Source organism: Hetaerina americana, unplaced genomic scaffold, assembly GCF_022747635.1.
Source record: "Hetaerina americana unplaced genomic scaffold, ioHetAmer1.1.p SCAF_9, whole genome shotgun sequence".
Taxonomy (NCBI): Eukaryota; Metazoa; Arthropoda; class Insecta; order Odonata; family Calopterygidae; genus Hetaerina; species Hetaerina americana.
This window is the reverse complement of record NW_027287538.1, coordinates 34627769-34654335: the sequence shown is the minus strand read 5'-3', so window position 1 is coordinate 34654335 and position 26567 is coordinate 34627769. Positions and strand designations below refer to the sequence as shown.

The 26567-nt window shown below is 38.6% G+C and overlaps 1 protein-coding gene and 1 long non-coding RNA gene across 2 annotated transcripts in view; both read left to right on the top strand.

Moving 5' to 3' along the window:
• Window positions 1–5398: 5398 nt before the first annotated feature.
• Window positions 5399–6228, top strand: LOC139698894 (uncharacterized). The gene is made up of 3 exons (XR_011703024.1): window positions 5399–5556; window positions 5659–5743; window positions 5835–6228. It is a non-coding gene; the product is annotated as an uncharacterized lncRNA (long non-coding RNA).
• A 164-nt stretch (window positions 6229–6392) lies between these two features.
• Window positions 6393–26567, top strand: part of LOC139698975 (protein similar-like) — a 581257-nt gene continuing 561082 nt past the window's right edge. Inside the window, exon 1 of the mRNA XM_071597969.1 lies at window positions 6393–6923. Within this exon, the coding sequence (XP_071454070.1) occupies window positions 6883–6923 (41 nt within the window). The 5' untranslated portion in view covers window positions 6393–6882. The remainder of the gene's footprint in view (window positions 6924–26567) is intronic.

Below are 26567 nucleotides of genomic sequence, written 5' to 3'. Positions count from 1 at the left end.
GCTTGGTCATCAGCAAATCTAACTAATTTTACGAATTCCCCACCAGCTTTCATACCTATCTCTAGTTCTTCCCATGCCTCTTACATCATTTCCTCAGCCTTGTGATTTTTCAAGTCCCAGAAATTCCTGGGAAACCATAGGTGATGGTACAAGGAAAGGAACTGGTCTCCCGACCCTGATGTGCGAATCTCACATGCCGTTGAACTTAGTGTTAGTTGAGCTCTACCATTACCTATCAAACCAACCTTCAGGTTGATAAAGTGTTTAATCATGAAGTCCATGGGAGAATGTAAGCAGAATGAGGAAGAAGAAAGTACAAAGTGATAAACTAACTTTCGGTTTAATGTGAGAAAATATTGTGGTGGAAAAATTGGTGTGAGAATGTGAAGAGTTTACAGAGACCAAGTGAAATGGATATACTTAGTGTGGAAGCAAAGGAACACTCGGTAAGTAATAAAAGTAAGTCTATTTAGTGTAAGAGCTAGGACAGGAAAAGTATTAATTGAATTTGAACACCAGTAAGTTCAAATGTAGAAAGAGAATATGAGGCCAATTAGGAAAAAAATCTATCAATAATAACCTTTATTCATTCATAGTATGATATACATTATAATGGAGATTGTCAATAAGTACAAATACATTAGGTAAAACTTAAAATACACAGTTGAGAAATCAAAATAAAAGTTTTCATTTTAATTAATAATGTGGTTTTGGAAATTGCAACTTTCAAGAAATAAATAATAAAATATAAATAGGGTGTACATGGTCAAAATATTGAAATGAGCCAAGAATGGTCTGCAATTCTCATTAAAACCCAGACTGGTAATAATTTTGATCACCTTTGTCTGAAAAAGAAATATCAAGTTTACAATGGAGGCTTACTCCCAAGATATATCACCATAGTTAAGATGTGAATGAAAGTATCCATGGCAAGCACTGATAATGTACTCATTAGTTTCATGAGCACATGACTCTGGCAAGTTTTATCCCAATAGCATTGATGTGGCCAATAGATTTTAGTTTAGTACCGGATCAAAAGCCAAGAAGTTTGACATCATCCTCACCCACTGCCACAAGTTTTAGGGAATGGCTAAGAGACTGGGCTAATCCTATTACAGAAATTATACTATTGCTAAAAAAAAGTAATTAGAATATGAAAAACCTAAAGTAGTATGAACAATACAAACCATTATTTGTAGTCGGAAACATTAGTAAAAATACAAAGAAAATACTGCTGAGAACATCTATATTGATAATAGTATTTTGTGGCTCAGAAACTTGCTTAATTGTTAGATAGTTTGACTTTTGAGTCTGAAAAAAAAGTTAGTTAGTCATGAGTATGGTCTAATATCATATATTTTCAGAATTTTATTTATTTTTTTCAGTCAGGTCACAATCTTCAAAGAGAGAGTCCTCTGTCGGTAACTTTACCAATAACTGCCAAAACATGAACTTGTTTTTGGATGTGGAACTCTCTGGAAAACTGATAATGTTCCATAGAAAATTCAAGGCAAGTTTCGATAGCTGGAGAGCAGACGCACTGATTCATTTTTGTCTAATTATTGCTATAATCCATAGCTCCACGATTATTGTTCTAATTTTTGCATTGCTATAATTTAGGTCTTCCTCCTTGAATATTTAAAGTAGACTTCCTACTTTTTACTTCCATGTTCTTATTTTATATATATTCATTCCATACATTCTGCTTCCCTAATGTATTGTGTTAGGTAATGAATAAAGTATGAACACATGACAAAGATAATCTAGATAACCTCTTTGTAGGTCAACGAAGTGGCCACCAACCAACTAAAGAAAAACTATACACATATCTATCTAGTGATAACAGTAATTTTGATGGGTCGAGAACTTATTGGGAGTAATCTCATTTGATTCATTTTGAGACATGATGACCGCATGAGGAATGACAGTGGGAAAGTGGACAGGAAAAACTACATGGAACAATTACCAAAGACATCAAAGAGAAGAAAAATGAAATGGTTTCCAAATGAAGATTTAAGTGGAGAGCTACATCAAATCAATCTTAGATTTGACAATAAATGATGAGGAATATTCATTTTGTTTTTTATGAAACATTTTTGGTATAGGGATTAGACTTGACCTAATTGATCTTCTGGCTTCTGTCTTTCAAACAAATTCCATAATATGACTAAAAATAATTTTCCCTTCCATTGCTTTACAAGCTGAACTAAGTAATCTTCCATTTATTACTCATTCCAAATACCTTAATTGTATTTATTTCTCATTTTACCTAATTTTTCTAGGCCAGCTGTAAGGTATGGTCAGAAGCTTTGCACACCCCTTCTTGGACGGGGATGCCTTTGGCTCCCAAAGGTAGAGGAATAGAATTGTACATGTGCATGCTGGTATAGGGAGGAATTAGCTGAATGAGATGTTTAATGCATCAGAAGTTAATAATGAACGATTTAACTGCCAGTAACATTACTACCATTGTAAATTGCCTTATGACTCTTTACAGCCCATACATTAATGTTATCTTATGTTATACGCCCTACTCATGGACTACAACTTTGACATGGTGAAAGGGTTTGTACATTTTGATATCCCCTAGAATTCTGTGCTAGTTGCAGCAATGATAATTGCTCCTTGTAGGGTAGGAGGCAGACAAAAGCTTGTCTTTGCAGCATCTGTTCCTCAGTGATGCAGCTGCAAAAGGTGTCTGATTCCAGTGGGACAGCCTTTTCAGTGATGAGGTCATGTTAAATACACTATTGAGAAAGGCAACAAGAAACCACCTCAATTATTTATCCGAAAAAGATATGATGGATAAAAATATGAGATTGAGTATTCAATTGTTCCTGCCTCAACCTTGAGGAAATTCATTTTAATTAAATGAAGAATACAATGTATCTTTCCACTATCCTTTATTTGCGTACAACCAGTTTCAACGCTCAAGCGTCATCATCAGGTACAAATTAAACAAGTCGCAGTCCATTTATATACTATTCATGAGGGAGAGGAGGGGTGGGTGAGAGAGGGGGGAGAAGGAGGCGAAAGAAAATGGAGTTGCAATTGGCGTTGATAGGGAGGGGGGAGAGGGATTTTAAGTGTTAGGACAGGTGCTTGGTTGGTTTACAGTGGGGTGGGGGGGTTTGTAGGGTCTATCTGTGAGGGAAAGGGGTACTTCCAGGATTGGGGAGAGGTATTCAAACAATAAATCGTTAACCAAATGACCCGTTTTTAAATTCTTCCTTATTTCGAGCTCTTCCCACTTGTCCATCCTCATTCCTTTTTCCATCTGGTGTAAGAGTTTGAGTCCTGGAAACTATGGGACTCAGCCCATTGGGCTTTGTATCATGCCTGGTGAGGGAGAGAGAAGGCCTCCATGGTTTTCCTTTTGCCAAATCCTTCTGAAGCAAAATCGACAGCAGCAGCACAGAAGAGGGCTTAACCAGTTAGAATAGGGGAAAAAATCAACAGACAGCCAATTGTGAGGACAATTGATTTAGCAGATAAAGTTGTACCTAGAATCAACAGACAGCCAATCACCTACAAAGTATGAAGAGGAAGGCAAATTATTATAGGTTATGGTCAGCTTGGGTCCAGGAAGGAGAGAAGATAGGCACCTATGATGCAATTGCAGCAATGTGGGCACTAATAGAGAGAACATATAATGCAATCAGGAAATATGTGTTGCTTCAGAGATTTTCGATATAGTAGAATAAGTGAAGGTATTACAGAAGATAGGAGTAGATTGGAGGGATAGGCGACTTATCCCAAATTGGTACCCAGACTGCTCAGGTGCGAGTGGCAGATGGAGAGTCTAGATAAGCAGTGCTAGTTAGAGGTGTAAGATAGGGCTGTCCATTATCACCTATGCTGTACAACAGATATGTAGAGGAAATGGTTAAAGAGACATATGAAGAACTGGAGATAGGAATGATAGTTCAAGCTTTAGCTAGTCAGTCAGCTAAGGGATTGCAAGAATTGCTGAGTGGATTGGAAAGGTATGTGATAGGTATAGGATGAGAATAAATTTAAATGAAACAAAGGTAATGTGGTTTTTGAGAAATATAAAAGCCAAATTAAAGATATAAAGAGAGAAGAATTTCATAGAAAAATAGAATAAAAGTTCATGAACTAGAGGAGGTGGGACAGTTTATCTATCTCGTAAGTTTTTTTGACCAAAATGACCAAAGTATTGGGGACATGAAAAGATGAATTCTATCAAGAAAAGAAGTTTTCACGAGAGGTAGGTGATAGCACGGGTATTGAGTTAGGATGTTAAGAAAACACTTATTTAACATTGATATTGACTGTAGTTTAAAATGGTATAAGGAATCATGATCATTGATGTAAGATGATAAATTTTAATTGGAGTCTTTCGAAATATGGGTATGAAAACCCACAGATATGCAACTATTCTTGCAGTTGATCCTTGCAATTTTCATTTCTTAAAATTTTTATTTCCTGATTTAAGCAGTTCATTTAGATATAATTATAAAAAAATAATTTATTTTACTAATCTCTAAATCTCTTTAAATATTGATACATGTCTGACAAGGATCCATTTTCTGCTTTGCCACCTTTTTAAAAGGAATTTGAATATATGCAAGAATGTCACTCATTCACCATTTTAGTACACCAAGAACTGGCTGATATAGGCTACCTACTAGTCATGATGTTAATTTAATCAATATGGCTTTTATGGCAAATCTAATGGCTTGGATCAATGGCTTTTAAAAATATTTCCAATTAAAAAAAAATATTAATAGTCAATAATAATTATTCATTGCCACTCTTTTTATTCCAGTTGGAGAAAATGTTTCAAGATTCATGTGGAGAGTTGGAAGATATAAGGAATATTCCAGGATTTTTTTTCTTAATACTCGTTTAGTGAAGTGAAATAAAGAGGGGAGGAAAAAGAAATGGAAGAGGAGCTTTAAATGGAGGAGGAGAAAATATGAAGTCAGAAAGCAATAAGTATAATTTATTCCAATAGTTGAGGTCCACAGGTCTTCTTGCCAATATGAATAAATTGAAAAATATTTGTTAAGTTACATTTCTATCTTTCTAGATGGAATAGTTTATAAAAGTTGAGAAGTATTTACCTTCGAAAATAAAATTTTAAATAATAAAATAGCTATTCGGATTTAGTACATGTATAAATAATGTTAGTCAATTCCAAATGGGTATATCTGTACTTGACTCTGAAGGTTTTTCATTTTTGTAATAGCCATCGTTAATGTTTTAAAGCTAATGACTTTTGCGAAAACGTTAAGTGCCGATAAAAAGCTTTGATCAATTTGAATAAATGTTTTCGATAATTATAAATATACTGAAGCTCTTATCTATCGCTTTTATTTTGATACTTTTAATATTCCGCCTTAAAAACAAATGATTAGCGGTGGCCGTCAAATTCAAGTGAGGAGTACGGTGATACTAGCCCTATGCACTGTGTATGTTATTACGGGAATAGTAAGATTAAATGGGGTGAAACTTGACTTTTATTGATCAAAATAAATTGAATGAGGAAGATTTCAGTATGAGCCAATACTTCTACTTCGATCTCAGCTTGTTAGTCGTTTGGTTGGATGGTGAACTTAGAAATTGTGTAATGATACGCATTATAAATTGATATATACTTACATGTCACAAATGTGTTCCTTCCTTCTTCAGGGATATTGAGGGTAAAGTTCCTTTGATTACCAGTGTACATATTAAAAATCATGTCACACGTGCTCTTCTATCACTTTTCGGCGAGGTATGTGATTCCCTCTTTTTTACTTTAAGGTAATGATCTTTTTCATAAGCATTTGATATCACTATTTCTAAGCCTGATTATAATATTTCAGATTGGTGCAGCGATACCTGTTGATGTTGTGACATTTAACCCTGAATCCTGTGGTGCTATCCTTCGCTGTCCGTCGAAATTCTATGTTAAAGTTCACACCTCTCTCGCACTCTGTGGCCGTTATGAAGGTCTAAAATGTGTGTACAGGATTCATAAAGTGTCTCCATATCTTCTTTCACTTCTGAGCAATTCAAGAGATTTTAAACACACCTGATTTTGTGGTCGAGGACGGGTAGAATTGTAAAAACTTTTCTATTTCTTGTTGCATGTCCATAACAGGTTTTTAACTAATGATGTAGCCATGTGGTCTGATGTGCTTGAATACTTGGGAAGTGAACTTCCGTGGACTCAGATGATTGCTTGTATCTGAATATCTTGTTGAATCGAAATAAATGTTTTTTGATGGAATTCGTCTTCAAAATCCCTGCGTAATGACTCTGGTACAATTGCCTATCGATTTATCGTCAATTTCAAATTCCACGCAAGTTAGCGCATACGCAAAACAAAAGAAGATCTCTTTCTTTAATTTCTATTTTTATAAGGTGCGCGTTCGGCGTCTTCGAAACAAGTAAGGAATTATTTGCATATGGTTGTGTCTCGTGCCTTCGAATGGTAGAACCCAATATCCCTCTTAGAAGATTCATAATCCCTTGGCTAATATAAAACATATTGCTGGGGAAGGTGGTGGAGATCACAGAAAAGTCCACCTTGTATCAACACAATTACTTTAGGAGTGTGAACAAAGAGTGATTCAATACATGAAAAAGAAATGATGAAAGATTAGTGACAGTGAGGTCAACCTAGTATTGTCTTCAATCTTCATCCATCGCAGTGGGCAATGTAATATTCATCCATTAGGTGGCAGTAGTACGACTGACGTCAGCTGGCTTTCATGTGCACGCACGGTTCCTGCCTGTGAGTGGTTTTTCTCGTGAAGAAAAAAGTAAATAGTGCTTATGTAGAAAAAGAGAATACCATACTATCCTCAGCAGTGTTTTGAGATTGTATGTGTGTTCTCTGTTCAACACATTTGTGAATTTTTCATCAAAATGGTGAAGAAGTCAACAAAATCAGCCAAGGATAAACCAAGGTATGTGGATCCCCGACCAATGTGCATTCATTATGCCAGTTGTATTTCTCTTATTTTGTGAGACAGTGACATGAGCTTAGAATAGAACAATTCATTGTTGCGGGATTCATACTGCGTGTCCCAATTGTTGTTGAATAAGAGTGGTTTTTATTTTGGAAATTGGGACACACGGCGCTGCCTTTCTCAGTTCAAAAGTTTGCCTCGCAGAGTTTTTCGTATTTCAGTGGCTCAATTTCATGAATTTCTGGAAAAGGAATCTAATATCTTTAAATGTCTTTAGATGTGGAATAATTGTGTGTGAAATTTCAAAGGGATATGTTGGCAGTAGATTTCTTTAATGTGTGTGTGCTAATGTAAACAAAAGTTTCTTAAGGACGGATTTGAAAATCAAATTATTAATGCTAGAATTTAGTTTAAGCTAAAATAAGGTTCTTCCTGCTAGATTCATTAATTGCCTTTATCATGCCAATTAGGTCAAACTCATTAAAGGAAGAATTCTTAATACTTACGGATGAAAAAACGGATACCATGCGTTTAATTATTTTGCATTTAATTCGCTGTAAAGTTCATAATTGCATTGGGGCTGGGAGATTTTTTCTATTGGGAATGATTTTCCGTTGCTTTTTGATATAGATTTTGGGCAATCCTCATCATAACAGTAATGCTGCTTTTCATCATGGCGCGAAATATCGTTGTTATTTTGACTCCCATGTTATTGTTTCAAATGTTAACATATGATGTTCATACTATTCCTCTCGTGTACCTTACAAATTTTAGCATTTACAATGCACAATTTAATTCGTATTATGTTTCAATTTTCCAATGTTAATAAGGTAATAATCACACGGTAATTTGAGGAGATATTCCTTCTTACTGGGGCAGAAGTGTGAAAATATAATTTCTATCATTTCATGAGAAGAGGATTGGTACATCGAAGAAATATACCTCGTTATAATAACTAACTAGAATTTTCGTTTCCTGACTTTCTCTTGGCCTTTCCTTATCAGCTTTTGAATTCGTAGTATCGGAAGTTAGTTACAAAGCACGTTGAAAATAACCTACACGATTGATTACGGAAACTAACTTCACATTCCACGATTTACTATTCTGTTAGTGTACATATGCAGTTTCCAACAAACAGTAAATCCAATTAGCTGTTAATATTCTGAACCCTTCGGTATTTCTTATTTTTACACATCCAATCAAAATGACCTTTGGGATGAAGGTTGGATTGGTAATGGCATTTACGAATTTTAGTTCTTTTCATTCGCATGGGTTATAAATAGTTTTGTTTGGTCCGAGTAATTCAGTTGTTAAATTTTATTTTCATGTTTTGTTTTTTGAATAATACGTTGCATTTATATTCTTATGGAATTGAGGAGTGTATGAAATCCTCGGATTTGATGGATAATTATTACAAATAAAGAATTTATTTCGGTTGAGGACAAAACAGTCCAATGAAGCGTATTTACAAAGAAACTGGAATAATTCATTTCAAATAACCAATATTTGAATACTCTTCCTTCAACTCAAATTTTCGAGGAGTATGGGTAGTAGTGTATGTGTTAAAAGTTTTCTGTTCAATTTAGGAGGCATAGTTTAAACTTTTATTGTATGTATACTATTATAAACTATACACTTTTAGGCTTCACTTCGTCGAATCATTTGATGTCCACATTAAAAGAGTTTTTCATTTTCCACTTAAAAACTTAAGTCTCTGGACAATTAAAACTCCTTTAATATTTTATTTTATATGTTCATTTCCATGTAGTGTCTTTTTAAGGAGAACATATATCTCTGTCTTAAGAGAAGAAATTAGTTTATGTCAATTTAAATTCTACCATGGAATAATGTGAGGACGTACTTATGGTCTTACTAACTATTTGTAAATAGGTGTATTTATATTTTCTTTTCTCAAATACTATTTGTATATCAAACTCAAAGTTATTTTGTGAAACCTATTGCTAGACGATAGTTAGGGCTGTGATGTAATAAATGAATTAAAAGGAACGGTAACTACGGCCGTATGAATATTATGGTAAGAATCAACCCCAGCCGTATTCTTAATTATAAGCAAAAGAAATAGTGTATCATAAATGTCTTCGCTTGCTTGCTGGTGATCATTAAAAAAATTACAACTCTCAAATAATGTCCATTAAACTGTCTCCATTTCCGATATATTTTAAATTTCCTCCTAATATGAGCTACTTAACGAATCATGTGGAATCAGTTGACCCCGAAATACGAATGCTGGAATTGAGGCTAAGGCGCATATTTAGTATTTTGCAACTACGTATAAGCACGTGTTTAGTAAGTAGCTATCGGTGAAACAAAGAGATTCTTAAGAGTTGAACGAAATTAAATATCTGGTAGAACAGGTAAAAGTGAAAAAAGTTATCATAAGGAATAGTTTTTAATGCTTTTCATTCCCCAGGATTTTATATTGAGTGTAAATTGCATCTCAGTTTATCTCGTCCATGCCATGTTGAATGAGATACCCTAAATTCCCCATTATATCTCGTCGTATCTCACTAATATCTCCATTAGAGTAAGATACGACCCTGCAATTCCATGGGCGTCGTCCTCTGAAGAATGTAACCCTGATAATTTCAATGGTAGATAGTGTAACAATGGTGTGAGGAAACAAAAAGGGTTCATACATGTCATGGGGGAATACCATACCAGTGTTAACGGCTTCTTAAGGAATTGTTCTTTTGAGGGCGGGAGGAAGGTTGGGTCCACGGAACATGTTTGCAGTATTCGAAAGTACGTCTTTATGGTACCCTGCTATCCACGTCCAGGGTGTGTGGCAGGGGGAATGCCTGACGTGGCAACCCCCATCAAACTTTGAATTCGACTTAAACGTTAGTAAATTTCGGGATTGTTATAGGAATATATTTATACGGTGTATTTCACGCGGTAATATCTAAGTACTTATACTTTTTGTCTGGTGACCTGGCACCTCCTGCCAAGTTGAAAATATTACCCTATGTATCTGCGAGATGAGATGCTAGTAGAGCTGATAAAAGATAATATAGAAGAATAGCCGAAAACTTGTATGTATTTAAAAAAATCCATAGCGCCGTTATTGGCAGTTGTTCGAATGCCTGATGCTCTTGGAAAACATTTTTAAACCTATCGGTTTTACAATTACTCTTTCTAAGCTTAAAATGATCTAGCCTATCGTAGGATGACGGGGGTATCAATTTACTTTTTTCTAATATAATCACAAAATGGGCTTGCTTCCTTTTTATGTTATCTACAATTTATTCTTCGATCTGCGGGCGATTCTCATCCTATTTATTATTCGTCGGACAATCTTGTTGCCCTATTATATTTTTCATGACAGAATTTTACAAATCTATCTTATTTTCTCTGTGTGTGGTTCAATTCGGGAGTCAATGCGACTTCTTGAGGATGTCATGTACTTAATAAGCAGAATATTTTAAGTGAGGCCTAACTGGTGAAAGATAATATCGCTCTTTTACCATCTCTTCACTTTTCCCCAAGTAATTTTTGGATAAATCCATTTGATGTTCCCCACAAGATGTGTCATGCGTGAGTCTAGCATGTAAGTATTAAATATTTTCTACACTTAACATTTGGGCAGTTTTCACCGATGACTCTTCCTTGAGGAGCAGCTGATGTGAATTAATCTGCATTAGAGCTTAACACTATGAACAGAAGTCCTTTTTGCGCGGCCATAAAAAAATATTTGATATAGCATTTTGAAATATCCAATACGCTTCTCCCATCATGAATAGCTTGCTATGGTACGTTTTGTCGAAAGCAATACTGAAGTCTAGGAAAACCAACTTTATTTTCTCCCGATTCCAAAAGTATGATAAGGAAGTTGTGTTGGAGGCGAAAGCAAGTAATGAGCGAACAAGTTTAATTCCTCAACTTCGTTCAAAGTAGAGTTTTTGTTAGACTCAAAGGGTTCAAACCACTCGTACCTCCACTGAACTTAAACCATTTGCCTTAATTTCAAATTTTCAACTGATCGAAATTCGCTCCTGTAGACCTCCAGACGATTGTCGTCGTCTCTATAATAATGCGTGTCCAGCACTGCTGTTGGAACCTGAGTTTTTAAAAATTGGTTTAACTGGTTTTAAAATATCCGGATTCGCGGGTACCTAGGAACCCGTCTCGCTTCCCGAGTTTGTCATTCGGGTTTCGGCTTCCCGTATATTAGTTAATAAGGTGAAATGGTGCACAGAGGTTCTCACTAAATGTTAGCGAAATGCAAACCTAGCATCAAAACCACTGGAATGTATCAGTGAAGTTGTAGGGATTGTACACGTTTCCGTCATGGGTCATCTATTTCTATTGCGTTGCTTTCAAACTTAAAACTGCCCATTTCTTTCATATACCATGAAGTGGGCCTTGTCAAATTCAAAAATATTTTATCTAATACCACATTTTTCACGACCGCTGCAGATATTCCCATCGGATCTAACACAGGAGCCGCTTGTATTGTTCATCCCCGAAATGAAATCGTGCCTACGTTCCTATTGTAATAAATAGATCATCCCTGAATTGTTAATAATAAAATATGATTTATGCGTAATGCATATTATATTCTAACCTTTCGAAAGAACGCAAGAGACGCCTGTTGCGTTGCCACGTCTGCTGTGGAAGCTCACAACAGCTTGATTACGTAGGGCTGCCGTTCGACGAGTTTAGGTTTTGACAACACGGCATTCATTTAAATTAACATGTAAACAGAATGAGATTTTTGCAGGTTATGGGAACAATTATAAGTATATTAGAACCTCGTCATATTTTATTAATATTTCCTTTCGGGACAAATTGTAGCACTAGATGTTGTTCAAACTCTGCTGTTAAATTAACGACAAGCTACGCCATTTGGAAATATTTTTTGCAGTAATGACTATCCTTATTCATATTTCCAACTTTTGGTGAAAGTAAATTGCTGTGGACATGCTAGTTTTCCCTAAGTTAAAGGGAACTGAATATCAGGAAGCTGGGAATGCCGCTAATGTTAGAATATTCGAACTAAATTATGATATTCTAGTGTATTTATATTGCGTGTGTGTGGCGAATTTAAAAAAAAATGACAATATTTTCAGTAGCAATATGTTTAAGCGATGTGTATATTACGTAAGCATGTCCTTGAACCCGGTATAAATTTTGGATCGTAGTCTTCCGTGGCGTTCAGGGTTCGTGGATGTCTCCATTTTCCGGGTTCCCGCCGCGTTGGTTGTCATGGTTGACGACAGTTTCGTCAGACGACAGTGGAATCCAGGCGAAACTGTCGTCAACCATGACAACCAACGCGGCGGGAACCCGGAAAATGGAGACATCCACGAACCCGGTATAAATTGTCAAAAAGCCCAGCGGCAAATCATTTTGACGCCGTCATTTGCTGCTGGGTGGATTGCGTTTTAGGAGCGGCCTTATGTGGGTTCTAGTTTCGATATCGAATACAGACGCGTGTAAGTTTTTGGTGGTTTATTGCTGCGGTGACCCTGAGGCCTTAGATCAGTGTAAAAATACATACGATACGAAGAAGATACTTTTATTTCTTAAAGCGCATCAGGAATTACTCCAAACTTCCGCTATAATTGTATGCGAACTTAAAGAAATTAAAGGGATATGAGATGTTGAACCAAGGAATAAAATCATTTTCCTCACGCGCGAATAAAGGACACAAAGACTCCAAAAGTATAGAACACTCATGGGAATGTCATCAGTTTTCTCCTCCTGCATTGCTAACAGCATTTTACGTACACTACGTTATCATTACCGACCGCCTATGCGATAGGCAATCATCGGCGCGACGAGAATTAGGCAAAGGTGAAAGCGTTCGATATTTTGGTTCTTAGTGGCTGACAGGGACTCCGACTCGTTTTATGGCTTCTCAGAACCATAGAAAACTACGATAGTTACCAGAGTTATCACTCCAAAGTTATATATTACCTCCTATTCGTGGGATTCTGTGGCACGACCTAGGTTAGCCGTTCAATATACCACTCAATCCGAGGAACATTGTCGAGTTTTCCGTTAGATCAGGGATTCTTAGTTCAGTTTGCCCTTGAATGTCCATTGAGAATGATATCATTGCCGGCGCACGCACAAAACTCGGCCATATTTTTTATTTGTCGGTAGGTTTTAACGGTTCTTGTAAACTAGTGTGTGTTTGTGTGTGTATTTATATATATATAAATATCTGTATGATAAATTGGACAGCAACAAACAATATTGAAACACATAAAAAGATCACTCACACGTTATTTCTTGATCATTTCGACGGAATTCTGCTCCGTCTTCATCGGAAGATACAGAAGTAAGTAGAAGTCATTACTTCTATATCTTCCGATGAAGACGGGGCAGAATTCCGTCGAAATGATCAAGAAATAACGTGCGAGTGATCTTTTTATGTGCTTCTATATTATTTGTTGCTGTCCAATTTTCTTATTATACACTTCCGTGTTACGTCGACGAAATCATCTAGAAATATATATATATATATATATATATATATATATATATATATATATATATATATATATATATATATATATGAGGGAATCTACCGGTTAAGGTAGGTTTTTGGATGAACGTAATTACTAATTAAATAATTCGTGGCCCCTAGCAAAACACAACATCCTACTCTACATCAGGCCCCTCTTCAGCTCTGAGTAATTTCTTCCTCTTATATATATATATATATATATATATATGTATATATATATATATATATATATATGAGGAAGAAAGTACTATATATAAGTATATACTAAAGTATATATATATATATTCTCCCGGACTATATAAAACGTTTATAAACAATAGAAAGCCATCTGTTTTATGCTGTTGACTTATTTCAGCCTCAAATCGTTGTTAACTGCCTTAATGGCGTCCAAAATGACCGTTCACTCTTTCCTCTATCCCGTTTACCAAGTATTCCTATTCATTCTTCATAAGCTTCCTATTTCTTAACATATTTCAACTACCATTTGCCTTATTTTAAATTCCTTAACTATCATCCATTCTTCCCCAATATTAGCGCGTTTTCGTGTTTTTTCGTATTTAATTTACTTTTTTTCCTTCCTCCTCCTTGCCTTTCGAAAAAAATCCATTCCCGGTTCATCCTCTTTCCTCAAAAACCAAGTTTTATATGCGCATACCTCTAAAAAATCATCGTGTGGTGTCAATCCGAGGATTGGTTTGTAGCTGCTCTCCAGGGTGTCTCTGTTCCCTGACAATAACTTCTTTTCCTTGTAGTTCCTTGCACTATAATTTTTACGAGAAGCTCCTGCTTCTCGTATTTCATCCGGTGCCTTCGCCTGTATTTCCTCTCCTCCATGGTTGCATCAGTATTGGTTGTTAATGAGCAATCTTGTCTAAGGATGTCTTATTATTTCTCCCGTTTATCGTGTTTCCGTAGATTTCTCTCTTCTATCGCCACTCTTTGAAGCACCAACAAATTACAATTGATTTTAATCTGGCATCGCGTGAGCATCCTTAAATAACCGCGAACCTTGGTGGAAAACCTTTATTTGCGGGATTGATGGCGATTTCGAGTCTGTCCCTTTGTGTATAGGGGAAAAATTGAAGTTGGTGACTGAAGATCCTTGGCGGTCGAAGAATCCGTTAATAGCGCATCGGTACTCTGTCAAGGAATCGGGTTGGTTCAGGGCATTCATTTTGATTCGTAGAAATTCTTTTCATCGAGATTGTTACAGTGATACATTGTGAGAAAATTTTCCTCAATGCAAAACTACCCCGTTACAGTGTATAGCATACTCTTGGTGTGACTTGTAATGGAGCATAATGAACGCGTGATGATTATTGGTTGGCCGCACAATTTGGAGAATTTCTAGATAAAAGTCAGCCCCGGTGAACTGGGGGGCAAGGGACGCGGCTTGATCTCAGTAATTGGGGCAAAGTGAAATTGACGGGATGGATGATGCATCGCTGTTACCAATATATGCACTCATTGTATATTCTTCGGGGAAATTTTTATTAGCCGTGTGGTAGATAGAAGAGGACATCAACCCGAAGTCTTCTATGGCTGTTGTCCGAGCACTCACTATCAAGTATCATGACTCTCAGCGCCGATGCTATTACGATTACGTTTTACACTCACAATTTGTGTAGCTTCATCTACATGGTTATCTGCAAGTTGTCGCTTGGGCGTGTGGCAGGGGTGATTGCACACCCGGCATGTAACATCACCAATCCTGGGAAACCATAACCGGCTCAGGGAAAGGAACTGGCCCCCCTATCCTGATGTGTGAATTGTACACGCCGCATAGGGCTAGTCCCTATATATAATATATAAAAAACCATAAACACAGTAATCAACCCGAAGGTCAGTTTGGTAGGTGATGGTAGAGTTGGTGGAGGTGGTGATGGTGGATGGTAGAGTACTAAGCCCGACGGCGTGTGAAATTCACACATCAGGATAGGGGGGCCAGTTCCTTTCCCTGTGCCGGTTATGGTTTCCTAGGAAGACCTGGTACCCGAAAAATCACATAGCTTGGGTGGAGCTGCAGGTGCCGAGAGTGCCTTGCCCAGGAATCGAACCCGGGACCCGCCGGTCCAACGCTCTACCCCCTGGGCAACCGCGACCCACATATAATATATATAATTTTCAAATAATGTACATCATGATCACCACAGGTTCATTTACTACGGTATTTAGGTGAACTATACTGCTCTACATCTACATAACACCCCGCAAGGCACCGCGGGGCGGAGTGCGGGGGGTGTTAGGCCACCACAGAGAGGAGCTGTAGATAACAATTACAATGACTAAAGCTACATGAGATAATGACAACACTCTAAGTCTTTCACTCCCATCTGTTCTTAGTTTTCCCGACTATTTTATCCTCCTCATTTCTATTCATTTCTTCACTTCACCTTCCACTACTCCTTAGTAAAGGTGGTTTTGTTAATTTAGGGTATATCCCTCTGAATTTAGTGCTTTGACACCTCTGCTTTTAAGGGTGCCGTTGGGGGTTGGTTTGATTTTTCAATACATAACTCGGGATTGAATCCTGTAACCTCTGGTCAGTTGCACAACGCTCTACCTCATCCCCTTATTTCCTTGGTGAATTCTCGAATTTCATCGCGATTACTTAATTCATTTATTGCAGGTTCGATTTGATGCATCGTAATGGGAGATGTATTGATAATAATTACATTTCAATTAATGTCTATTGTAATTCGCTATTTTGCTGTCGTAAAACCAACTCATTCGCCGGATAACGTATTAAAGAAACGCTAAAATGATTCTGCAGCCACATGATTAACCTCGAGAAAGTATATATTTGAAACATGTGGGGAAATAAAACTAAACACGTGCGGTCGAATAGTGTGTATCAAAAGTTCTCGGGACGCGCCTGTACTCGGGACGATTTTCTTATCAGTATCCCTTCGTTTCGGTGGGATTAATTTTAATCTTACGTGTGGAAGTGGGTTTTTCATCGTCTCAAAATTTCGACCTTAAAATCCTTATCCGCCTCGTTGTTATTTAAAGCTTGCCTAAAAGCAATATTCACTTACCTCGAAGGCCTCAAAAATATTCTTGCATGAGTGGCATTCCTTTTACATTTGTCGGTAACATGCTGACTTTAAATTACAAGGGCAGGGGCAGAGAAGTAGCGAAATGGATGTTTGGGAATGCGTGATTAGCTGGCCATCGAGAAAATAGGAGCACGTGGGCTCTGTAGTGAACAGTTCAAGTGACCGATGGTTCAAAAAGTAGAAATGCTGCTACCAATCGTTAAATCCATATTCTGTCAACTGAATTCATTCTGGGAGGAATCATTCCCAATCTCTCCTCGTTGTCATAGTGATGGAACGGTGTTATCTTCCGATTGCGTTCGACGCTTTGTTTTGCTTTTGGTGTCATTGTCACGTTAAGGTCATCTCTATCTTCTGCGGAACCTCCGATAAGCTTTGACAAAAAAAGCTAGTAAATATTAATATTCTACTTCTGGCTTCCGCACGAAAATGTTGTTTGGCATGAACAATATTTACTCATTACAAAGGATTTACCATAGGGATGGGCGGTAAATAAAAAAAAACCGGTAAAGTGTTCCAATCCACCGATTGTAATTGGTATTCTTCCTTTAAGGTAGGTTTTGGATGGAGACAGACAGAAAAAGTATACATTTCTATGCCTCTGCTGAAGATCGACTACCTGACCTTCAACGCTGCAATACCTACTTTTCAATTCCGCATACTTCCTTCCTCCCTTCATTCCGTCCAACATGCTTATCCTCTTTCCTTCCCCGCGCTCGCCTAACGGTCTCCCGTCTATCGTAGTCTTCAACATCCCGTCGCTAATCAAAGTGCTGTGAATCTGTATTTCCTGTCTCTTTTGAATTTTTACAAACAATAACCTCTCCTCCCCCACCATGCCGAGCACTTTTTCGTTTGTTTTCCTTTTAGGACAATTCACATTTACCATTCTCCTCCACGCTCATATTTCAAAAGCTTCCCATCTACGCTAACCATATCGCTTCAACGGCCATGGTTCCTACATTTCATTCAAAACCACACTCCTTACCAAAGTTTTCCCGAGAATTATCTTAATATCCTTACTCAATTTCACTATCATCAGCTTCCTCCTGTGAAAATACGAGGGTAGGCTGAAAAGTAATGCACACATGCTGGAAGACCACAAACAAAAACAAATAGAAAGAGCGGGCAAAAAGTACGTTTATGTACAATTCCTAAGTTTCAAAAGCATATATTTCTTTTTCAACATAGTCACCGTTAAGGCTAGCACATTTCTCCCAACGTGTAAACAAGTTTTTTCATTCCGTCAGTGAAAAACTCTTCCGACTTTTCTCGAATCCAGGACTTGACAGCTGCCTTCACCTCATCGTCCGAGGTGCAATGATTACCCTTGAGGTGTCTCTTGAGTTAAGGTCAAAAATAAAAATGGCAAGGCGCAAGATCGGGGGAATAAGGAGGGTGTGAAATCGGTTCAAATTTCAGGTATCGCAGAGCCTCTCCAGTTGCGCCCGAAGTGTGTGGACGAGCGTTGGCATGTTGCAACATTATTGGCGCCAGGCTGCCCTTAACTCGACAAACTCGAAGTCGGAGGTGTTATAGAGTCTGTATATACTGAGAAGCATTTGCCGTTGCCCCTCGTTCCAGAAAATCGGTCACATAAACTCGGTGAGCATCCCAAAACACAGTCAAAAGAATTTCATCAACAATTATGGCTTTTCCAGGCTCGCAACCACGAACTACCCATCAATTTAAAGTAGACCTATCAACAGCATCGTCAACATAAACAGCCTTTAAACGACGATGAATCTCAGTAGGAGTCACTTTTTCAGCAGTTAAAAAATCGATAACAGCACGCTGTTTAACTCGCGTTGACGTAGCACTAGAACACGTCTCCATACTTCCGCTTCTCGAAATATATACTGGATGAATGAAACGACCTCAAACCTGCGCATTGCTTGTTGATATTTCCACATGCCACCAGGAGTGCTTTTGAAGGTTATTTTGTTTGTGGTCTACAAGAATGTGTGCATTAGTTTTCAGCCTATCCTCGTATATTTTTTGCATTGCAGATTTTTGAAAGCTGATCCACGGTGGGGTAGATTTGTCTAACGCAAATCTTCTTCTTATGTCCCTACTACTTTGAGCATCTTCGTTCGAATCACTTTCGAGATAGGTAAACCTTTTCACCTGCTCTAGTTTATGACTTCCCATTTTAATGTTTTCAATTGCTTTCCTGCTTTTGGGAAAAACGCGTAATATTTATTTTCTTTACATGTATTCTCATCCCATACCTATCACACTACCTTTCTAATGCGCCCAGCAATGCTTGCAGCCTTATGGCTGATTGGTAAATTTAAGGTTGATCATCTGTAACTTAACTGATTTAATGAGTTCCTGACTGATTTTCATTCATATCTCCAGTTCTCTCCATGAATTTTTACCATTTCATGCACGTACACGTTGAAAAGAACAATCGACAGTGTCTAGCTTCCTCTTCCCTGACACTGTCCATTCCGGCTCTCCATTCCCCACTCGGACCTGTGCAGTTTGAGTCATGTACTGAGTAATCGGCCCATATATAATTTAATTTCTCTCAAAACTAAGCTTTATTAAGTATGAACTATTTGGAAATATATCGCAACATACATACATTTCCATTAATATTTTTTTGTGGTCCAAGATTTGATGATATTTGCTAATTGTTTGTGCCCAAATTTCAGCGTAAAGTCATTCTAAAACCTTAATAAATTTAGAAAAAAACATACCAACTAATGAATGAGTTGCAGAACGATTTTGTAAATGGGTGATATTCTTATGATTTTAGGAAAATCTGGTGGTTGGTACCAGTACCTAGATACCGAGACCTGCACGATTCTTGCCGTTGGCACCTTGAGGGTAAAGGGAGGGAGTAGAGGCCGGTCTATGAATCGGTTATATGCGATGCTACCGTGAGATAGCAAATTTCCATTTGCTAGTCAGAAATGGTGGTGTAACTTATTTATTGCATCCCGTAAACTAATGTGTATATAAAAAAACCATGAGCAAAGTTGTCTACTTAAAGGTCGGTTTGATTGGTGAGTGTAGAGCTCACTCCACACTAAGTCCAACGCCGTTTGAAATTCACACATCAAGTTAGGGGGGGCAGTTCCTGTCCCTGTGCCGGCTATGATTTCCCAGGAAATTCTGGTACCCGAGAAGTCCCACAGATTGGGTGAAGCTGAGGGTGCCCAGAGGCAGGTCCGGTAATCCAACCTTGGCCTTTCGGTCAATAGCCCAACGCTCTACCCCTTTGCTACCACACTGTGCATAGTCTAAATATTAAAAAAAATATCAGTTCATGTTTTTGGAAAATGGAACGGTTACACAGATAAATCGGTGTGTACGTTCGATCCCTAGTTCATATTATGATGTTTTTTTACCCATTCCATTTACGTATTCGTCCTCCACGTACATTATGTAGTTCATATTTAGGAGATTAAAATGGTATTTTTACACACAAGCGTCATTGTTGTTTAATTCAGCCCACAATGTCGTGTTGATCATCGTGAAGGTTGGAAGGTAAGGTCAAACTCCTGTCCACACTGCTGCCTCTTCGGAGGGGACGTAGGTGTTGTTGTAAAACTTAATGGATTGAAGCCCATATGTTTTCGTTATGTTGTTTTTATATACGGACGCTTTGCAGTTATTCCCTAATGTATCATTAATGGCCCAACTCGATGGAGGAAGGCTAGCTTCCTTTCACGTTAATCTTTGAGTTGTGTTTCAGATGAGCTTTCCTCTTGAGAGATTGGGTGTTTTGTTGGTTAGAATTTAGTTGAAAACATCACATTGTCAAATGGTTGAACAGTGTTTCTTAAATGCTGGACAAGCATAAATAATTAAGGAGTATTGATCCCTATAACACTGAAAACATTTTCCCGGTGGGACATAGCCAGGAGATTCGAGCGGCACTAATGGTAATTATTTGCTCTGTCTTTAAGTAAGCCTACCACCCTCCTGGCGGAGGTAACGTCCTTGTGGCGTGTTCTTTAACTGTATCTCTCTGTAACTGTATTCGTTCTGTGATCGAGTATTGAAGAAGTTCCATATTTGCATCAAAGAATATTTTTAAATTGAGTTTTTATTATTTAAAACAGTTATGTGAACAGTGTCAAAGGGGAATCGTTTCATAGATCCTCTACATTCTGGTTCATATCGCTAATACTGTGCTTAGTACTTAATTACTCAGATAATTTGTCAAGGCATCAGATATGAGTTGCTTCTAGTTTTAGAATGTTACGATTAACTATGATACGAAGGTTTGAATTGTTTGCAACAATATGCAACGCCATTTTAATGCTAGTACCTTTCGCGGTTGTTTCACCGAGGTTCCGACTCTCTCTCTTCGTTGGTCTAACTTCCCAACTCCTCCTAGCACGATACCGAACACCGTGAATTCGTCCAAATATTCGACATCCGTATTCTACCACGGTCCTTTTCTGTATATTTTTTCTACTGCTAACGTCAATTCGACTGCAAGGATTTCTTGTGATGACGACCGCGGTCTTGCTTCTTCCATTGCCGGGCACGACGCAAGGTCAAGTGGGCTAATTCCCGTAGTTGTCAGGACTTATTAACAAATTGGCCCTATCAGAATTACTTGGGGTAAATATTGAATTGTTTCCTCGTTGCCTACCTCAATTGTGTATTTAGCGTGTCGCGATTGCTTCCGATGTCACCGCGCTGTGGTCGGACGCCTCACCGAGGAACAGTTGGACTACCTTCAGTCTGTTCTGGCTCCTGCCCTTCTACCTATCTGGTATGGCTGACCTTACCAGGAGCAATCATCATAACTCTCTCGCCAGTACATTTTCGGAGGCCATCAGAGCACGTTCAACCCTTCCACCACTAGGAGTTTGTAGTACATGGGAGTGGCTGGAAGACTTAATAGGTGGAAGAGCTTTTAACCGATTCGTTTTCATGCAAAATCATCGTATACGGTTCCTACGGTTCCTTTAATAAATACTAGTGTAGTAGTCTGTACGTGTGATGTTCTGTGGTGCAGATTTTGTTGTGATAATAGTTGCATTTAAGGGTTGGTGATGGATTATTTAAGGTACCCGAAATTCTTTGAAAAACCTGGAAGAGATCCGGCCATCCTATAGAAATGCTGCTTCGAAACATTTCTTTGGGGAATATTTCCTGGTGCAAAGCTACGTGAAAAAACTATCCGCGAAACATTCTAATGTGACAAAAGTATTTGTTTCAAGTGATAGAGGTAATCTAATTATTTAACAGAATTTTTTGGACGTTCCATAACAACTATTGTGCTCTACTTTTACGTTTCGCGTGAAGTTCCTCGTGTTTGCTAAACATTTTATTATTCGTTGAAGCCCGAGGTAAATACTCTAATACCGACGAGGACATTTTTTTCTGACGTGTAATACATAAATATTCGCGCTGAACAAACAGAGAACTGTGCAAATCGGTGGAACCGCTCTTAAGTTTTAAGCGTTCGGATTTCTCAACTGAGAAAGCTTTGCGAAGGTAAGGGGGTTTTAAAGGGACACATTACTTTAGACGATGTGCGCCATTCTCTCTCTCTCTTAAGCTCAAGTGCTGCATGTGGTTTTCGCGTCATTAGTTTGTAAAGCGCGTCACATCTACGTAATTTTAAGGTTGGTGTTATAGGAAAATAAATCAATTTTTTACATCATGATTCAACATTTTTTGTCTTAGGATGGATTACCTAAATTCGTTTCCCTCCCCTTGCTATTTTAAGGAACATGAAATATTAATTGATAAAGCTAAAATTGGTACACGTCTTATTTGGGGAGAGGGGCAAACTTCTGTGTAGAAGAGCAATTAAAATCGATATCTCCCGATAATAATGGTCAGTAACACGGCGTAGAAAACTCGCGCCCATCTCGTCATCTGCTCGCTCTCCTCCCTGGTAAAATTTTATGAAATACCCTTCCTTCAACTCTCGCCTCCCTATGTTGGAATGTGAGTTTAAAAAAGTCGGCAAAATATGCCTTAGTGAGGTGTAACCGGTCGGATATCATCTTAAAGGAAACTGGAACATCAGTTTCTTGAATAAATTTGACGTTTTCAGGACCCTCTGCCTGCCAGTGCTTTGAGCCTAAACTGTAAATGTTAGACACTGAAAGAAGAATATACTACTTAATTGTAAATCTTACTCGGGGATTTTTAGTCGTCTCTTCTTTAATTTTTCCCCTAAAACCTGCGACAGTCAGGGTAATGCTGTAATTTCTTTTCAATGTGAACCTTTCAACTGTGAATCGTAGCGAGAAGGTGGATTCCTGAGGGTTTTCCATATCACTGGCTTACATTCTGATCATTTTAAGACTACTTTGTGGCAAATTAGTCCATTAGTGTTGTTGTCGTACTATCTTAAGTATTTTTGTTCGATTCCGGTAACATGTAATCTCTTGACTGTATAAAGGAGTGTGAACCTGCAAGGAAACTCAAGGAAGTGGAATGCTGATGCTATGCTGTTTGAGTAATTCATACCAGTAAAACAAGCTATTGGTTAAACATTGCGTAAATGTTCCCTTGTAAGTAAATAATTATGAGTTAATGGTTTTTTTGCTTGTATTTTCATCTAAAATACCCGAGCAATGTTTATCATAACTACGTTTTACAAATATACGAGTAGCTCCTCTACGCTGCACGCGATCTAATTCGGCAATCAATCCAACTCCATGAGGGTCCTATAATACACCAGCGGCATATTCTAAATGAGGTCTGACCAGCAAAAGTTAACATAAATCTTTAAGGACTCTCGTCGCATTTTACCTATAATATTTTAATAAATCCTAATTTTTTGTCAGCTTTTCCACTTATACATACTTATATGTTTCACCCAGGAAAGGTCGTGAGTGATGGTAACGCCAAAGTATTTAATCGAGTATACACTTTCTATGGCGGTATTCCTGAGCCACTCGGCCTCGGCTAGAGAACTACTTCTAAACATTCATGGTGTTATGCCAATTTTTAGGCTAATCGAACCGTTCATCTTTCCCAAGAAAAAGTTATAAATTTAAATGAATTAATAATTTACACTCGCTGTATTCAATCCCAGTGCTTTAATTCTCCACACATTATTGTAGTACAAAAAATCTTTGGAAATAAGTTTTCTCGAGGTTTCGATCGGGATAAAATGTTAGGCTGAAGCCTTGAAACATGTGGAATTATAACCCAAGACTTGGAATGAATCTTTTCCTATGAAGCTTTAGGATCCACCTAGACTTCACATGTCAGTATAATCGCCCTCCGTCCCAGTATCCTCGTTATAGTTCCAAAGCGGGCATTTATATCACTGTGACGGCTAACAAGGGGGAACGATGAATGAAGGCTGGTGCGCACTTCATCCTCCCTTTTCCGAATGCCCGTTCGCTCCCTCTTCCCTTCCCCCGCTTTCCCGGCGGTCTGGTTGCGATAAGCCGCTCGCAACCGTCCATCTTTTGCTTAAACAGTTGGTGTATGAATTTTTCGCAGAGCTTCCGTTTAGTAATGCCCCGACTGTTGGTGAAATTGCGTCTTTGAGAATATCATGTGAAGAAAATTGGAGGTAGGATAATTCACGAAAGAGAGCGTGATTATGGTAGTAATAAACATGGTAGTAGTGCCACTAAATTGTTCATAGATCATGGTTAGTTAACGTGGGTGAATCGTATGGAGTGGTATAAAATAGAAACTTTTCTTTCAAGGTGGTTGTAATGAAGTTTGCGAGCACATGACGGCAAGTTCGTTGCTTCCCGAGGGAAACTTCAATCCCTACGCCCAACCGCCAAATAGGTGTATTAGTATTCCCGTCTGAGCGGGTCTCCTTCGGTGGGAGCGGGAGCGACAATCTCCAGTGGTAGAGGAACGTTTAAATGTGTGCTCTATTCATCCCTTGGAACACTAGTGTTCAAATTAGCCATCTTGGCGAGGAGGAGGCAAACGATGGCAGGCGGCTAGAGTATTTGCCAAAGTTGGAGTCCTTTTTACTAATCCTTGTAGTTTACACGCGTGAAGCTTGCTATATACAGGGTTCGTCCGGAAAATAAGTGTACTGATTTTTTCCCGCCGCTCCAGGCGCGCCCAGCACCGCTCTGACGGGCTGCGATTGGAGGGGGGTATGTTGGCAAGCCACGCTGAAAAAGGCAGTCGGCTCTGAGCTGTGGTGTAGTGAGGAGCTCTGTTAACGCGAACCTCCACCCTCGACCCACGTCACGGAACGCGATGCCGAAGTTTTTGGAGCAGCGTTATTCCATCAAATTTGCGGTAAAGCTTGGGAAATCGTCTACCGAAACTGTCGGTATGATTAACCAGGCTTACGGGGAGTCAGCCATGTCCAGAAACATGATCTTTCGGTGGCACAAGATGTTCGTGGAGGGCAGAGAAGAGGTCGACGACGAACCACGGCCTGGACGCCCATCAACGACACTCACCGACGAAAATGTGCGAAAAGTTCGCGATGTACTGAACTCTGATCGTCTTCTTAGTGTTCGGATGATAGCAGAGCAGTGTAATGTGCCAAAAACAATAGTGCACGAGATTATTAGGGAGCAATTACAGATGCGAAAAATTTGTGCAAAGTTGGTGCCGAAAGTGCTCAGTGATGATCAAAGACTCAATCGTTTGGAAATCGCGACACAACTTGCGGATCACTGCAAAAATTATCCACATTTTTTAGAGAACGTTGTTACGGGTGACGAGACGTGGATCTTTGAGTACGACCCGGAGTCGAAGAGACAAAGTGCGGAGTGGCACACCCCATCATCACCCCGTCAAAAGAAAGCTCGCATGAGCAAATCTCGGATCAAGGCGATGCTCATTGTCTTTTTTGACAAAAGGGGAGTCGTCCACTACGAATTTGTACCTGAACGACAAACTGTAAATGCTGCATTTTACGTCCAAGTGCTCGACAGGCTTCGAAAACGAGTCGCCCGCGTCCGGCCAGTGATCAAAAACATCTGACGGCTGCATCACGACAATGCGCCGTCTCACACCGCGCTTGTCGTGTCGGACTTCTTGGCCAAGCACGGAGTGGCAACGCTGCCGCACCCGCCCTACAGCCCGGACTTGGCACCACCGGACTTCTTTCTGTTCCCGAAGATAAAGAGGAGTTTGAAAGGAACGCGATACGGGACTTTGGACGCCGTCAAAGAGGCCGTGACGACGTGTCTTCGAGAGGTTCCCGATGATGCCTTCGCGGGAGCGTTCCAGGAATGGGAACGTCGCTGGAACAAGTGTATCGACTCACAAAAGGGGTCCTATTTTGAGGAATATTAGCTTAAGATATGTATAAGTGTAATACATTTTTTTTCATGAGCTCAGTACACTTATTTTCCGGACGAACCCTGTATAACCATGATAAAAGGGCCCCCTTGAGGGCTCTTTTACCAGGGTTAACCCAGATGAGATTCACTACCTATGGGCCTTAAGGGGGAAATAAAGTTGCTGAATTGATCCATTACCATGTACATACAAGTTTTCGAGATGGCAGCACGAGTTTTGTTAACACCACTGGTTACATGCGAGAGTGAACCATTCGATACCTGATGTCTTCTCTCAGAATTGAGATTCTGAGTAAAAAAGTGATGACCCATAATTTAAAGACCACCGTGCACAAATAAGTTTTCCATGTAAAATTCGTGTCGTCAGTGACAATTAACAATGTGGAAGTCACTAGTCATCGGAAATCCTTCAATTCAATTGAATGCTCAACGGGATACCATCGAATATAGTGAATATTGGTGATGGTACTACAAGAACACCAACGGTGAAACATCAATGAAGCTTTAAAAAAATTGCCTTTTATCATTTAATAAGTTGCCAAGTGTCCATTGACTTTGAATAGATTTACAGAAATTCAAAAAACTGCGGGAGATACCGCGACAGTAACCATCACGGAGTAAATCGCTAATATGCCTTAAATTGCAACAATATTAATGTGTAAAAATCATTAGCTTTGCGCGAAATCCTGGTCAATGTGGAAGATGTTTACACTTTGAAATTGCTGTATTTTAGATTTACAGAGTTTGAACATGTTGCCGTATTAATTTTTCCGTACATGAAACACTGGTTGTGTATGTCGTTTTTACGAAAGTATTTCGGCTAACCATAGAAGTAACTGGCTTGGCAATTTACCCCTTG